The sequence below is a fragment of the Anomaloglossus baeobatrachus genome, chromosome 7 (genome assembly GCF_048569485.1).
Source record: "Anomaloglossus baeobatrachus isolate aAnoBae1 chromosome 7, aAnoBae1.hap1, whole genome shotgun sequence".
Classification (NCBI taxonomy): domain Eukaryota; kingdom Metazoa; phylum Chordata; class Amphibia; order Anura; family Aromobatidae; genus Anomaloglossus; species Anomaloglossus baeobatrachus.
Genome location: NC_134359.1, coordinates 179,063,821 through 179,079,487, shown reverse-complemented (window position 1 = coordinate 179,079,487; position 15,667 = coordinate 179,063,821). Strand labels below are relative to the sequence as shown.

Here is a 15,667-nt window from a genome sequence, read left to right as displayed (position 1 = left end):
TTACGAAACCGCAAGTATGTGATTTACATATATGCGTTTGTGTCAACGAGACATGCATGGCCTCGCGCAATACAAGTGAAGTGAGTGAGGCCGGAAACGTCTAGTCTTAAATGAGGCTGGAAGTATGCAAATCGCATACATGCGCTCACGTGACCGCCCACACTTGCTTGTGGCATGGGAGAATCTGAATAGTGTACAGTGCACGCGATGTGAGAATTCAGAAGTCTGCATCTAGAGTGACTGCAGACTAATCACAAGCTCTTTTAAAATTGAGCATTTTAGCATGCCCAATCCTAACAGAGTGTAATATACTCACTGTAGCAAGTAGCAAAGACTAGGGGAAACTATACGCAACTGGGTAAGGAGTTGGCTAAAAGATAAGCAACAAAGAGTAGTCATAAATGGTACATTCTCTAAATGGGCAATAGTCAGCAGTGGGGTACCGCAGGGATCTGTGCTAGGAGAGATTCATTTTAATCTCTTTATTAATGACCTTGTGGAAGGGATTGATAGTAAAGTGTCAGTCTTTGCTGTTGACACCAAACTATATAGGATATTAAAAACTGACCTTGATAGTACAATATTACAAAAAGATCTGGATAAGATGTCAGAATGGGCAGATACTTGGCAAATGAGATTTAATGTTGATAAATGTAAAGTAATGCACCTAGGATGGAGTAATCCTATAACTGCGTATACATTAAATGGAAGTAAACTCGGGACTACAGAACAGGAGAAGGACTTGGGTATTCTCATTACAAATAAGCTGAGCAGCAGCACTCAATGTCAAGCAGCAGCTGCAAAAGCAAACAAGATTTTAGAGTGTATATAAAGAGAGATTAGATCCCGTGATCCCAACGTATTGTTACCCCTCTATAAATCACTTGTAAGGCCACATCTGGAATATGGGATCCAGTTTTGGGCTCCACATTTTAAAAAGGACATTCAGAAATTAGAGTCAGTTCAAAGGCGGGCAACTAGACTACTACAAGGAATGGAAGGCCTCCTATATGATCCCCATATGATGACAAGTTGAAAAAGGGAATTTTGTTACTTACCGTAAATTCCTTTTCTTCTAGCTCTTATTGGGAGACCCAGACGATTGACGATTGGGTGTATAGCACTGCCTCCGGAGGCCACACAAAGCAATTACACTAAAAAGTGTAAGGCCCCTCCCCTTCTGGCTATACACCCCCAGTGGGATCACTGGCTCACCAGTTTTAGTGCAAAAGCAAGAAGGAGGAAAGCCAATAACTGGTTTAAACAAATTCACTCCGAGAAACATCGGAGAACTGAAAACCGTTCAACATGAACAACATGTGTACCCGCAAACAAACCAAAAATCCCGAAGGACAACAGGGCGGGTGCTGGGTCTCCCAATAAGAGCTAGAAGAAAAGGAATTTACGGTAAGTAACAAAATTCCCTTCTTCTTCGGCGCTCTATTGGGAGACCCAGACGATTGGGACGTCCAAAAGCTGTCCCTGGGTGGGTAAAGAAATACCTCATGTTAGAGCTGCAAGACAGCCCTCCCCTACGGGGAGGCAACTGCCGCCTGCAGGACTCTTCTACCTAGGCTGGCGTCCGCCGAAGCATAGGTATGCACCTGATAATGTTTGGTGAAAGTGTGCAGACTCGACCAGGTAGCTGCCTGGCACACCTGTTGAGCCGTAGCCTGGTGTCGCAATGCCCAGGACGCACCCACGGCTCTGGTAGAATGGGCCTTTAGCCCTGACGGAACCTGAAGCCCCGCAGAACGGTAGGCTTCAAGAATTGGTTCTTTGATCCATCGAGCCAGGGTGGCCTTAGAAGCCTGCGACCCCTTGCGCTTACCAGCGACAAGGACAAAGAGTGCATCCGAACGGCGCAGGGGCGCTGTGCGGGAAATGTAGATTCTGAGTGCTCTCACCAGATCTAACAAATGTAAATCCTTCTCATACCGATGAACTGCATGAGGACAAAACGAAGGCAAAGAGATATCCTGATTAAGATGAAAAGAGGATACCACCTTCGGGAGAAACTCCTGAATGGGGCGCAGCACTACCTTGTCCTGGTGGAAGACCAGGAAGGGAGCCTTGGATGACAGCGCTGCCAGCTCAGACACTCTCCGAAGAGATGTGATCGCTACCAGAAAAGCCACTTTCTGTGAAAGCCTAGAAAGTGAAACCTCCCTCAGAGGCTCGAAGGGCGGCTTCTGGAGGGCAACTAGTACCCTGTTGAGATCCCATGGATCTAACGGTCGCTTGTACGGGGGTACGATATGACAAACCCCCTGCAGGAACGTGCGCACCTTGGAAAGTCGTGCTAGACGCTTCTGAAAAAAGACAGATAGCGCCGAGACTTGCCCTTTAAGGGAGCCGAGCGACAAACCTTTTTCTAACCCAGATTGGAGGAAAGAAAGAAGGATAGGTAATGCAAATGGCCAGGGAGACACTCCCTGAGCAGAGCACCAGGATAAGAATATCCTCCACGTTCTGTGGTAGATCTTAGCAGACGTGGGCTTCCTAGCCTGTCTCATGGTGGCAACGACCCCTTGGGATAAGCCTGAAGACTCTAGGATCCAGGACTCAATGGCCACGCAGTCAGGTTGAGGGCCGCAGAATTCCGATGGAAAAACGGCCCTTGGGACAGTAAGTCTGGTCGGTCTGGCAGCGCCCACGGTTGGCCGACCGTGAGATGCCACAGATCCGGATACCACGCCCTCCTCGGCCAGTCTGGAGCGACGAGTATGACGCGGCTGCAGTCGGATCTGATCTTGCGTAGCACTCTGGGCAAGAGTGCCAGAGGTGGAAACACATAAGGGAGCCGGAACTGCGACCAATCTTGCACTAGGGCGTCTGCTGCTAGAGCTCTTTGATCGCGAGACCGTGCCATGAAGGTTGGGACCTTGTTGTTGTGCCGAGACGCCATTAGATCGACGTCCGGCCTTCCCCATCGGCGACAGATTTCCTGAAACACGTCCGGGTGAAGGGACCATTCCCCTGCGTCCATGCCCTGGCGACTGAGGAAGTCTGCTTCCCAGTTTTCTACGCCGGGGATGTGAACTGCGGATATGGTGGAGGCCGTGGCTTCCACCCACATCATAATGCGCCGGACTTCCTGGAAGGCTTGCCGACTGCGAGTCCCGCCCTGGTGATTGATGTATGCCACCGCTGTGGAGTTGTCCGATTGAATTCGTATCTGCTTCCCTTCCAGCCACTGCTGGAAGGCTAGCAGGGCAAGAAACACCGCTCTGATTTCCAGAACATTGATCTGAAGGCTGGACTCCTGCTGAGTCCACGTACCCTGAGCCCTGTGGTGAAGAAACCCTGCTCCCCACCCTGACAGACTCGCGTCTGTCGTGACCACCGCCCAGGACGGTGGTAGGAAGGATCTTCCCTGTGATAATGAGGTGGGAAGAAGCCACCACTGCAGAGAGTCCTTGGCCGTCTGGGAAAGGGAGACTTTCCTGTCCAGGGATTTTGACTTCCCGTCCCATTGGCGGAGAATGTCCCATTGAAGTGGACGCAGATGAAACTGCGCAAACGGAACCGCCTCCATTGCCGCCACCATCTTCCCGAGGAAGTGCATGAGGCGTCTTAAGGAGTGCGACTGACTCTGAAGGAGAGCCTGCACCCCCGTCTGTAGTGACCTCTGCTTGCTCAGCGGAAGCTTCACTATCGCTGAGAGGGTATGAAACTCCATGCCAAGATACGTTAGTGATTGGGTCGGTGACAGATTTGACTTTGGGAAGTTGATGATCCACCCGAACGCCTGGAGAGTCTCCAGTGCAAAATTCAGGCTGAGTTGGCATGCCTCCTGAGAGGGTGCCTTGACCAATAGATCGTCCAAGTAAGGGATCACAGTGTGTCCGTGAGAGTGCAAGACTGCTACCACTGCTGCCATGATCTTGGTGGACACCCGGGGGGCTGTCGCCAGACCAAATGGCAGAGCCACGAACTGAAGATGTTCGTCTCCTATCCGTAGCAATCGGCACGTGAAGATAAGCATCTTTGATGTCTATTGACGCTAGGAAATCTCCTTGGGACATTGAGTCAATGACTGAGCGGAGGGATTCCATCCGGAACCGCCTGGCGTTCACATGCTTGTTGAGCAGTTTTAGGTCCAGAACGGGACGGAAGGAGCCGTCCTTTTTTGGAACCACAAAGAGGTTGGAGTAAAATCCTCGGCCCCGTTCCAGAGGGGGGACAGGGATCACGACTCCTTCTGCTCTTAGAGAGTCCACCGCCTGCAGCAGGGCATCTGCTCGGTTGGGGTGTGGGGAGGTTCTGAAGAACCGAAGTGGAGGCCGAGAACTGAACTCGATTCTGTACCCGCGAGACAAAATGTCTGTTACCCACCGGTCCTTGACCTGTGACAGCCAAATGTCGCAAAAGCGGGAGAGCCTGCCACCGACCGAGGATGCGGAGGGAGGAGGCCGAAAGTCATGAGGTAGCCGCCTTGGAAGCGGTTCCTCCATTTGCTTTCCTGGGGCGTGAGTGAGCCCGCCAGGAATCTGAGCTCCCTTGTCCTTTCTGAGTCCCTTTGGACGAGGAGAATTGGGGCTTGCCCGAGCCTCGAAAGGACCGAAACCTCGACTGCCACTTTTTCTGTTGAGGTTTACTTGCTCTGGGCTGTGGTAAGGAAGAGTCCTTACCCTTGGACTGTTTTATGATTTCAGCCAATGGCTCACCAAACAGTCTGTCTCTAGATAATGGCAAGCTGGTTAAGCATTTTTTGGAACCAGCATCTGCTTTCCAGTCCTTTAACCATAAGGCTCTGCGCAAAACCACAGAATTGGCGGCCGCCATAGAGGTACGGCTCGTAGACTCTAGGACAGCATTGATAGCATAGGTCGCAAACGCAGACATTTGCGAAGTTAGGGACGCCACCTGTGGCACTGCTGGATGCATGATAGCATCCACCTGTGCTAAACCCGCTGAAATAGCCTGTAGTGCCCACACGGCCGCGAATGCTGGAGCAAACGACGCGCCGATAGCTTCATAGACAGATTTCAACCAAAGGTCCATCTGTCTGTCATTGGCATCTTTAAGTGAAGCGCCATCTTCTACTGCGACTATGGATCTAGCCGCCAGCTTGGAAATTGGGGGATCCACCTTTGGGCACTGGGTCCAGCGTTTGGCCACTTCAGGGGGAAAAGGATAACGGGTATCCTTAGAACGTTTAGAGAAACGCTTGTCTGGATGAGCGTCGTGCTTTTGGATTGATTCTCTGAAGTCAGAGTGGTCCAAAAAGGCACTTAATTTACGCTTGGGATACAGGAAATGGAACTTCTCCTGCTGTGCAGCTGCCTCCTCTGCAGAAGGGGCAGGGGGAGAAATATCCAACAGCCTATTAATCGCCGATATAAGGTCATTAACCATGGCGTCACCATCAGGGGCATCCAGATTGAGAGGGGCCTCAGGATTAGACTCCTGATCACCGTCCTCAGTCTCATCACAGAGAGACTCTTCTCGCTGAGACCCTGAGCAGTGTGATGACGTCGAGGGTCTTTCCCAGCGAGCACGCTTAGGCTGCCTGGGACTGTCATCTGAGTCAGAGACTTCAGCCTGTGATGCTTGAGACCCCCTTGAAGTACGGATTAGTTCCAACTGAGGGGGACCAGTGAGCATAGCCACAGCAGTGTCCATAGTCTGAGGAACTGGCCTGGCCTGCAAGGTCTCCAGGATCCTTGTCATAGCCTCAGACATTTTATCAGCAAACACTGCAAAGTCTGTCCCCGTCACCGGGGCAGGGTTCACAGGCGTCTCTGCCTGGGCTACCACCACAATAGGCTCTGGCTGGCGAAGTGCCACTGGGACTGAACATTGCACACAATGTGAATCATTGGAGCCTGCTGGTAGATTAGCCCCACATGCAGTACAAACAGTGTACACAGCCCGTGCCTTGGCAGCCTTGCGTTTTGCGGATGACATGTTGCTGCGTCCTCAGAGCAGTACAGAGTGTCCAGCCAGAAGCGACCTTACAGTGCACTATATAAATATATATATATATATATATATATATATATATATATATATATATATATATATATATATATATATATATATATGGTACCAATAAAGAAGTACACTAATATATCACTGAGGCACTAGTGGGGCCTGCACTACTGTGCAGCTTACCACCCGTCTCCCAGAGCCTGCTGCCTCCTTCCAGCCAGATCGCATGTGTAATGGCTGCCGGCGTCCTTGTGGAGAGGGGGGGCGGGCCCTGGGCGTACACCGACGAAGAGCGGGAAGTCTGCTTCCCCTTGTGCCTAGTGAGAGGGCTGGAGCATGTAAATAAGGCTCCAGCCCTCGGCGCAGCCATTGAGCAGCGTCTTTCCCCTACCCTGATTGACAGGGTGGGGGCGGGAACGAAGCGGCGCTAGGCCGCAGAAGCCGGGGGCTAAAGTTAAAAACGCCGCCGCCGTACAAGCGCGGTCGGCGCCAAGCCCCCGGCGCACTACAAGTCGCAGCTGCGCCGCCGCTCCAGGAGCGGTCGGCGCAGTAGTTCCCAACACACAATCGTCACTCAGCAAAGCTGCAGTGACCTAACCCCCAGCGTACAGCGTCACTGTCCCCGGCGCACTATAACGCTCAGCAAGCCCTGAGAGTGTCCGTGCCTGCCGGGGACACAGAGTACCTGAAGTTGCAGGGCCATGTCCCTGAACGGCACTCCCGCTCCCAATCCAGCAGGTTCTATGGGTCTGTGGATGGAGCCCGGCCCCAGGGCTTGGGGGCCGGCAGGATCCCACTTCCACAGAGCCCCTCAGGGGGATGTGGAAGGAAAACAGCATGTGGGCTCCAGCCTCCGTACCAGCAATAGGTACCTCAACCTTACAAGCACCATCACGGGTGAGAAGGGAGCATGCTGGGGGCCCTATATGGGCCCTCTTTTCTTCCATCCGATAGAGCCAGCAGCTACTGCTGACTACAAACAGTGGAGCTATGCGTGGATGTCTGACCTCCTTCGCACAAAGCAGAAAACTGGTGAGCCAGTGATCCCACTGGGGGTGTATAGCCAGAAGGGGAGGGGCCTTACACTTTTTAGTGTAATTGCTTTGTGTGGCCTCCGGAGGCAGTGCTATACACCCAATCGTCAATCGTCTGGGTCTCCCAATAGAGCGCCGAAGAAAATCTTAAATTACTTACTGGTAATGATTTTTTCCAGAAGCCACAACAGCGCCACTGCTTCTTTGGTGGCGCTGTCGTGGTGAAGGGAAAAATTAGATATGTTTAGCTTAGAAAAAGACGTCTCAGAGGAGATCTCATTTATTTGTATAAATACATGTGTGGTCAATATAAAGGACTGGCACATGACTTATTTCTTCCAAAGACAATACTAAGGACCAGGTGGCACTCACTGCGAGTGGAAGAAAAGTGATTCCGGGAGCTAAATAGGAAAGGGTTCTTTAAAGTTAGAGCAGTCAGACTGTGGCATGCCCTACATAGTTACATAGTTACTAAGGTTGAAAAAAGACCTAGGTCCATCTAGTTCAACCTTCCTCCACCAGTTCTACATTTAGTCACTAAGTCATTTATAACCAACAATGTTTTGTGTACTGAGGAAATCATCCAGCCCTTTTTTAAAAGCTGTTATAGTATCTGCCATTACTACCTCTTGTGGTAGGGCATTCCACAGTCTGACTGCTCTAACTGTAAAGAACCCTTTCCTATTTAGCTGTTGGAATCGCTTTTCTTCCACTCGTAGTGAGTGCCCCCTGGTCCTTAGTACTGTCTTTGGAAGAAATAAGTCATGTGCCAGTCCTTTATATTGACCACACATGTATTTATACATATAAATGAGATCTCCTCTGAGACGTCTTTTTTCTAAGCTAAACAGATCTAACTTTTTCAACCTGTCATCATATGGGAGGCCTTCCATTCCTTGTAATAGTCTAGTTGCCCGCCTTTGAACTGACTAACTTCTGAATGTCCTTTTTAAAATGTGGAGCCCAAAACTGGATCCCATATTCCAGATGTGGCCTTACAAGTGATTTATAGAGGGGTAACAATACGTTGGGATCACGGGATCTAATCTCTCTTTTTATACACCCTAAAATCTTGTTTGCTTTAGCAGCTGCTGCTTGACATTGAGTGCTGCTGCTCAGCTTATTTGTAATGAGAATACCCAAGTCCTTCTCCTTTTCTGTAGTCCCGAGTTTACTTCCATTTAATGTATACGCAGCTATAGGATTACTCCGTCCTAGGTGCATTACTTTACATTTATCAACATTAAATCTCATTTGCCAAGTATCTGCCCATTCTGACATCTTATCCAGATCTTTTTGTAATATTGTACTATCCAGGTCAGTTTTTAATATCCTACATAGTTTGGTGTCATCGGCAAAGACTGACACTGTACTATCAATCCCATCCACAAGGTCATTAATAAAGAGATTAAAAAGAATCGGTCCAAGCACAGATCCCTGCGGCACCCCACTGCTGACTATAGCCCATTTAGAGAATGTACCATTTATGACTACTCTTTGTTGCCTATCTTTTAGCCAATTCCTTACCCAGTTTCATATTGTGTCCCCTAGTCCTTGCTTCTGGAGCTTTAGTATAAGGCTATTATGTGGTACAGTATCAAATGCCTTTGCAAAGTCCAAATAAATCACATCAGCTGCATTACCAATATCCAGGTTTGAACTTACCCCCTCATAGAACCCCAACAGGTTGGTTAGACACGACTTATCTTTCATGAATCCATGCTGTCTGTCAGTTATCATATTATTTTCTGCAATATATTTTTGCATGTCATCCCTTAAAATGCCCTCAAAAACTTTGCATACTACTGATGTCAGGCTTACTGGACGGTAGTTGCCTGGATCTACCCTCTTACCTTTCTTAAATATCGGTACCACATCAGCAATCCTCCAATCCTGAGGCACCAACCCTGTTACAAGTGAGTCTAAAAAGATGAGATACAGCGGTCTGTCGATTACGGAGCTCAATTCCCTCAATATTCGTGGATGAATGCCATCTGGCCCTGGGGATTTGTCAATGTTTAATTTACTCAGACGTAGGCGTACTTCATCTTGTGTTAAATTAATTATATCGGGTGGTGAACTTTGATTTTTCACTTGTTGAATGATCCCTGGTACAGTCAGTTCCTTGGTGAATACAGATGAGAAATGCCTATTTAATATCTCAGTCTTTTGTTTGTCCTCTATAACTAACTTGTTATTATATTTTAAGGGGCCGATACTATCCTTTGTTTTCCTTTTGGCATTAATGTATTTATAAAAGATTTTGGGATTTATTTTAATGTCATTGGCGATTTTTGTTTCAGTAGCTAATTTTGCTTATTTCTTTTTTACATTTCCTATTGATATCTTTATACTTCTGAAATGCTATTTCTGTATTCTCAGCCTTTAAGATTTTAAATGCCCTTTGTTTTTGTTTTATAAAACTTTGTACAGTCTTATTTATCCATAGTGGTTTCTTTTTATTCCTGGACATTTTATTACCAGAGGGTATACGTTTTTTACAGGACTCTAGTAGTATATCCTTAAACTTACCCCATTTATGTTCGGTATCCCCAGTTATTATGACTTTGTCCCAATCTACACATTTAAGCTCTTCCCTTAATTTGTTGAAATCAGCTTTCCTAAAATTCCAGGTTTTAGCATTCCCCCTTTGAAATGTTCTATTGAATATTATGTTGAAGCTTACCATATTATGATCGCTGGTGCCCAAGTGCTCCCGGACCTGTAGATCTGAAATTGTATCCGGTCTATTTGACAGGACCAGATCTAGCAAATTATCTCCCCTCGTCGGTTCATCTACCATCTGAGAGAGGAAATTGTCTTGAATGGTAGATAAGAACTTACAGCTTTTAGCAGAACCAGAAGATTCTATGTCCCACTGTATGTCTGGATAGTTGAAATCCCCCATAATAAGAACCCGATTATTATTATTAGCTGCCTTTTCAATTTGTTCCAGCATTTCACCCTCTATTTGTTGAGGTATGTTAGGAGGCTTATAGCAAACTCCAATTAGCATTTTTTCTATTAATTCCCTCCCCATGTACATTTACCCATACAGACTCTACATTGTTGCTGTTCCCCTCGATGTCATCATTCAACACAGGTTTTAGGTTAGATTTAATAAATATACACACCCCACCACCTTTTTGGCCTTTCCTGTCCTTCCTAAATGTACTATAACCCTGTATGTTTGTCACCCAGTCATGGCTTTTATCCAGCCAGGTTTCCGTAATGCCCACCACATCATAATCCATGGTTGACATAAAGCTGGTGTCACACTAAGCGACAGCGACAACGACGTCGCTGTTACGTCACCATTTTCGGTGACGTAACAGCGACCTTGTAAGTCGCTGTTATGATCGCTGCTTAGCTGTCAAACACAGCAGAAGCAGCGATCATAACGTCGCTGTGCTACATGTGCAGAGAGCAGGGAGCCGCGCTTAGCGCTGGCTCCTTGCTCTCCTAGGTACAGTACACATCGGGTTAATTAACACGATGTGTACTGCAGCTACATGTCACAGTGCAGAGAGCAAGGAGCCGCGCGCACTGCTTAGCGCTGGCTCCTTGCTCTCCTTGCTACAGTATGCATCGGGTTAATTACCCGATGCATACTGCAGCCACATGTCACAGTGCAGGAGCCGGCACTGGCAGCAAGAGCGGAGGCTGGTAACCAGCGTAAACATCGGGTAACCAGGGGAAGGTCTTCCCTTGGTTACCCGATGTTTACGCTGGTTACAGCTTACCGCAGCTGCCAGTGCCGGCTCCTGATCGCTTCATTTCGTCGCTCTCTCGCTGTCACACACAGCGATGTGTGTGTCACAGCGGGAGAGTGACGACCAAAAAATGAAGCTGGACATTCAGCAACGACCGGCGACCTCACAGCAGGGGCCAGGTCGTTGCTGGATGTCACACACAGCGACAGCGACGGGACGTCGCTGCAACGTCACAGAAAATTGTGACGTAGCAGCGACGTCGTTGTCGTCGTCGTTATGTGTGACACCAGCTTTAGAGTCTCCAATTCATTCATTTTGTTTGCAAGACTTCTTGCATTTGCCAGTAGACATTTAATCCTATTAACACCTTTATTACTCCTAGCCTCCCTACGTTCCTTGTATGTCCCATCCCCCCCTAATCCTTCATTGACCCCTACCGTCTCACTGTCTCTATCTGCTCTATCTCTCCCCTTATTTGCTCCACTACCCTCCCTCCCCCCCGATCCTAGTTTAAAAGCTCCTCCATCCGTCTGACCATTTTCTCCCCCAGCACAGCTGCACCTTCCCCATTGAGGTGCAGCCCGTCCCTACCGTAGAGCCTGTAGCCGACTGAGAAGTCGGCCCAGTTCTCCATGAACCCGAACCCTTCCTTCCTGCACCAATTTCTAAGCCACATATTTATCTCCCTAAGCTCCCGCTGTCTTTCTAGTGACGCTCGTGGCATCGGTAGTATTTCTGAAAACACCACCTTGGAGGTCCTGGACTTCAGCTTCTCTCCTAGTTCCCTGTAATCATTTTTAAGGACCTTCCACCTGCCTCTAACTTTGTCATTAGTACCAATGTGCACCATGACCGCTGGGTTTTCCCCAGCCCCACCCAGCAATCTGTCTATCCGATCCGCAATATGCCGAACCCGAGCACCCGGCAGACAACATACTGTTCGGCATTCACGGTCTCGGCGACAGATGACCCTGTCTGTCCGCCTAATTATAGAGTCCCCTACCACCAACATCTGTCTGGGCTTTGCTGCACTCCTATTTCCCTCCTTCCTACAGCAGTTGTTTTCCTGGTTGCTAGGAGCAACATCCTGCTGTAGTGACCCTAGTCCAGGCCCTTCATTCCTAATATCAGCCAAACAGGCATATTTACTAGGTTGTGCCAGGTCTGGACTAGGCTCCCTGACACTTTTCCCCCTACCTCTTCTTCTAACTGTTACCCAGCTACCTACCTCTGGGTCTTGATCTTCCCCACCTCCACCCTCCTCCATATCACTGGCCCCAGCCAGAGAAAGCTCAGTGAGCTCTAAACTCCTCTCCAGGTTTGCAATGCCCCTTAGTATTGCAAGCTGCTTATTTAGATCAGTTACCTTGGCTTCCAAATACGCAACATGCTTGCATCGAGTGCAGACATAGTCACCCTCGAACGGCTGCTCAAGAGGTAGTAATGGCAGATACTATAACAGCTTTTAAAAAAGGGCTGGATGATTTCCTCAGTACACACAACATTTTTGGTTATAAGTGACTTAGGGACAAAATGTAGAACTGGTGGAGGAAGGTTGAACTAGATGGACCTAGGTCTTTTTTCAACCTAAGTAACTATGTAAAGATTCAGTTTTGCTTACAGGTTTCAGCAGTCATCACATGGCCACTAATATGCAATTTTTATATACAGTGGAAGCTTGGTTAACGAGAACAATCCGTTCTGGGACTGTGCTTGTTAAACAAGTTACTCGTTCAGCAAAGCAAGATTTCCCATAGGAAATCATTGCAATGCAGACAATTCCTTCCACAACTTGTTAAATCTCCCATCCTGGTCTCCTATTCTGTCATTCCACACACGTATAAACACACACAAACACGCACAAGCATGCACATATATTATGCTCACCTTATCTTCTGTTCCATCACCGGCCTGCTGGATCTTGTAGTTCTCCGGTATGGGCTGTGTATCGGGTAACCAAGGCGACCGATGCAGGACGTTCAGCTGTCAAAGGCAGGAGCCGCTTGCCTCTGATTGGCCAGCACACTGCCTTTGAGTAGCGCCTGACGTGAAGTTCCTCCCTTGTCGCCGATGGTTACCGGATACACATCCTGGAGCGGCGAACTACAAGAACCATGAGGCCGGCGATGGAACGGAAGGTAAAGTGAGCATAATGTGTACCTTCCGTTCCATCGCCAGCCTCCTGGGTCTTGTAGTCCGCAGGTACAGCATGTGTATCGGCAAGCATCGCGACGAGGGAGGACCTTCCCCTGTCAGCCGCTACTCAAAAAAATCTGTATATATGTATATACATATATGAGAAACGGGTTTGCTTTGAACCACGCTGACACTCACATGCTCTACAAGGGGTTGTGACTGGCACAACCTCATCAGGTGAGTGTATTCATCTTTATCTTTTACACGGTTATTACCGGGTAAGACCCTATTGCGCCTTTTGTCTCCCCTTCTCCAGCAGCCGCTACTCAAAAGCAGTGCGCTAGCCAATCAGAGGCAAGCGGCTCATGCCTTTGACGTCAGCGCGCTGGGAGTGGAAGGTCCTGTATCGGTCGCGATGGTTACCCGATACATGCAATTTCCAGGAGGCCGGCGAGGGAACGGAAGGTAAGGTGAGCATAATATATGTGTGCTTGCGTGTTTGTGTGTGTTTGTGTGGACTGCAAGAGTGGGTTAGAGCGCGGTGGATGTACAGAACCGGAAGTGTGTGAGGTGAGGATTTTGCTCATACAGCAAAGCTTTCTCATAAATAGAGTTACAAATTTACAGCAAGCTTTGCTCGTTAGGCGAAATAGTCGCTAACTGGGTTACTCGTTAAGCGAGGTTCCACTGTACTTATGGTCACGTGATGACTAGCTTTTCTTCCCGATTCTCTCAATGGAGCAGGGACTGTAGTTTTCCTCTGATCATTGACAGAATTATGAAGAGCAGTTGGTCAGCACATGACTAAGTATGCAAATCTCATGAATGACTGGTCACATGACTACTCAAACCGCATCCTGGGGTCAGACCTAGCTCTGCCTCTGCGGCCATAGCCTAGTTTCTCCTTTATTTTTTATCAAGGAACGAGGGGATATAGTTTTTCATAAAAAATGAGTGAACTAGAAGATCAGTGACTAAATAAGAAACTCACATGAGTGTTCACATGAGATCTACTCAAAAGACTTAAGTGGCCTCACTTAATACACTTGCATTGATGGAGGCCGCATCCCTCTACTCAGATTCTGGCCGGGAGTCTGCATATCGTGGCCACGTGACTTCCCTTCCCGGCTTTGATACTGGAAAATCTTGACAGTGCACGTGATGTGAGGATAGTCACAGAGTGACACCTTTACTAACTGCAGACTTGTGGATTTAGACCGGATAAACCGTTGCTGGCTCTGACACTGGAGAATCCTGACAGTGCATGTGACGTGAGGATTCACAAGTCTGCAGTCACATAAAGACACAGTGACTGCAGACTTGTGGATTGAGACCGGATAAACCATTTAAAGGGAACCCGTCACCTGGTTTTTCCCTTATGTGGCCACGATAATTAAGCCCTTATATACAGCATTCTGGAATACCGTATATAAGAGCCCAGGCCGCTGTGTAGAATGTTAAAAACACTTTTATAATACTTACCTGGGGGACGGTCCGGTGGCTCCTCTCTGCAGTGATCTCCATCCGCTTTCTTCTGAGGCCCGTGGGCATGACGCGTCCCACTTCATCCACACTAGCTGGTATTGAGGTCCACTTTGATCCGCCCTGCTCAGGGAATATCAAAGTAATGTAGTGCATGGGCGGTCTTTAACCTTTCCTCGCGCCTGCGCATTACAGTACATTGATCTGCCCTCAGCCGGACACATCAGAGTGCGCCTACGCAGGACCGTAATACCGGCCTGGGCTGGATAGGAGGAGGACAGAGATCCCAGCAGACAGGAGGCACTGGAAGGGAGAGCAGTGACACCCATCGGACTGCCCTGCCCCTCAGGTGAGTATTATAAGTGTTTTTTACATTCCACACAGCAGCCTGGGCACTTATATACAGTATTCTGGAGCGCTGTATATAGGGCTCACTGATGGGGGTTGCAGCTTATATGCACCAAATCTGGTGACAGGTCCCCTTGTAACTAGATGGAGAGCACATTTTACCCCGGGTGCAGAAAACCTGGCGTCACCCTGAGGTCAGCATATACTTGGCCATCATATAGTTCCCTGTATATGCCCGAACTGCAGGATTTGTTGGGGGTCACCTGCGGGGATCCCGACCAGAGAGAGGACGGCCCGGAGCAGATCCCGATACCCTCGGTCTCTCTGAGCATTTGGAGCGGACCGGTCCATGTCTCCGGCCTCTGTGGTGTGTGGCCCGGCTGATACCCGCCGCCTCCCGCCACAGTATAACCTGCCCCTACTTGCTGGGCAGTGCCCGGCAGCCGCTCGCCTAGGAGACGTGTACCTGCCCATACCTACCCGGCAGCCACCATCCCCGCCACATACAGCAGCAGACACACGGCGATCCTCATGGTTCCGGCCGTCACCGCTGCTGTCAGTCACCGCGGCTGTCACCACATATGCGCTCCTCGGAGCCTGTGCTCTTCTCAGCGCCGCTGTGCAATTCACTATTTCCTGTACACTGTGCATTGAACCAACCACAGCCAATCATACAGCACAACGTCGGCGCCAGAGCCGCATCCTCAGCCAATCAGCATTTCCATGTTGTTGCTTCTGGGACCTCTGCTCCAATGACAGCTGAAGACATGGCACGCTACCGTTCTCACTCGCCCGGCCAATCCCATGTTTGAGGCTGAGGCCAGCTTCCTTTGATTTGTCGCCGTTTAGAATAGCAGCCATATTTTTGGTGTCTTCCGCCGCCTTTAGTGACAGCCAATAGCTTATTTCCCAGTGTTTAGGGCGGGGACTCTGAAATGTCTGCTGAACAGCCGGCTTTGTCCAATAATATGTAACTGGAAAAAGTGTATTACGTAGTCTTTGTAATATTTGGGTGGT

General features: G+C 48.9%; 1 protein-coding gene across 2 annotated transcripts in view; it reads right to left on the bottom strand.

Moving 5' to 3' along the window:
* Positions 1-15,305, bottom strand: part of DNAJB11 (DnaJ heat shock protein family (Hsp40) member B11) — a 103,928-nt gene extending 88,623 nt beyond the window's left edge. For both annotated transcript variants that reach the window (XM_075317817.1, XM_075317816.1), the window contains exon 1: positions 15,131-15,305. In XM_075317817.1, coding sequence (XP_075173932.1) covers positions 15,131-15,183 — 53 coding nt within the window. In that variant the 5' untranslated portion in view covers positions 15,184-15,305. The remainder of the gene's footprint in view (positions 1-15,130) is intronic.
* Between the last annotated feature and the right edge of the window lie 362 nt (positions 15,306-15,667).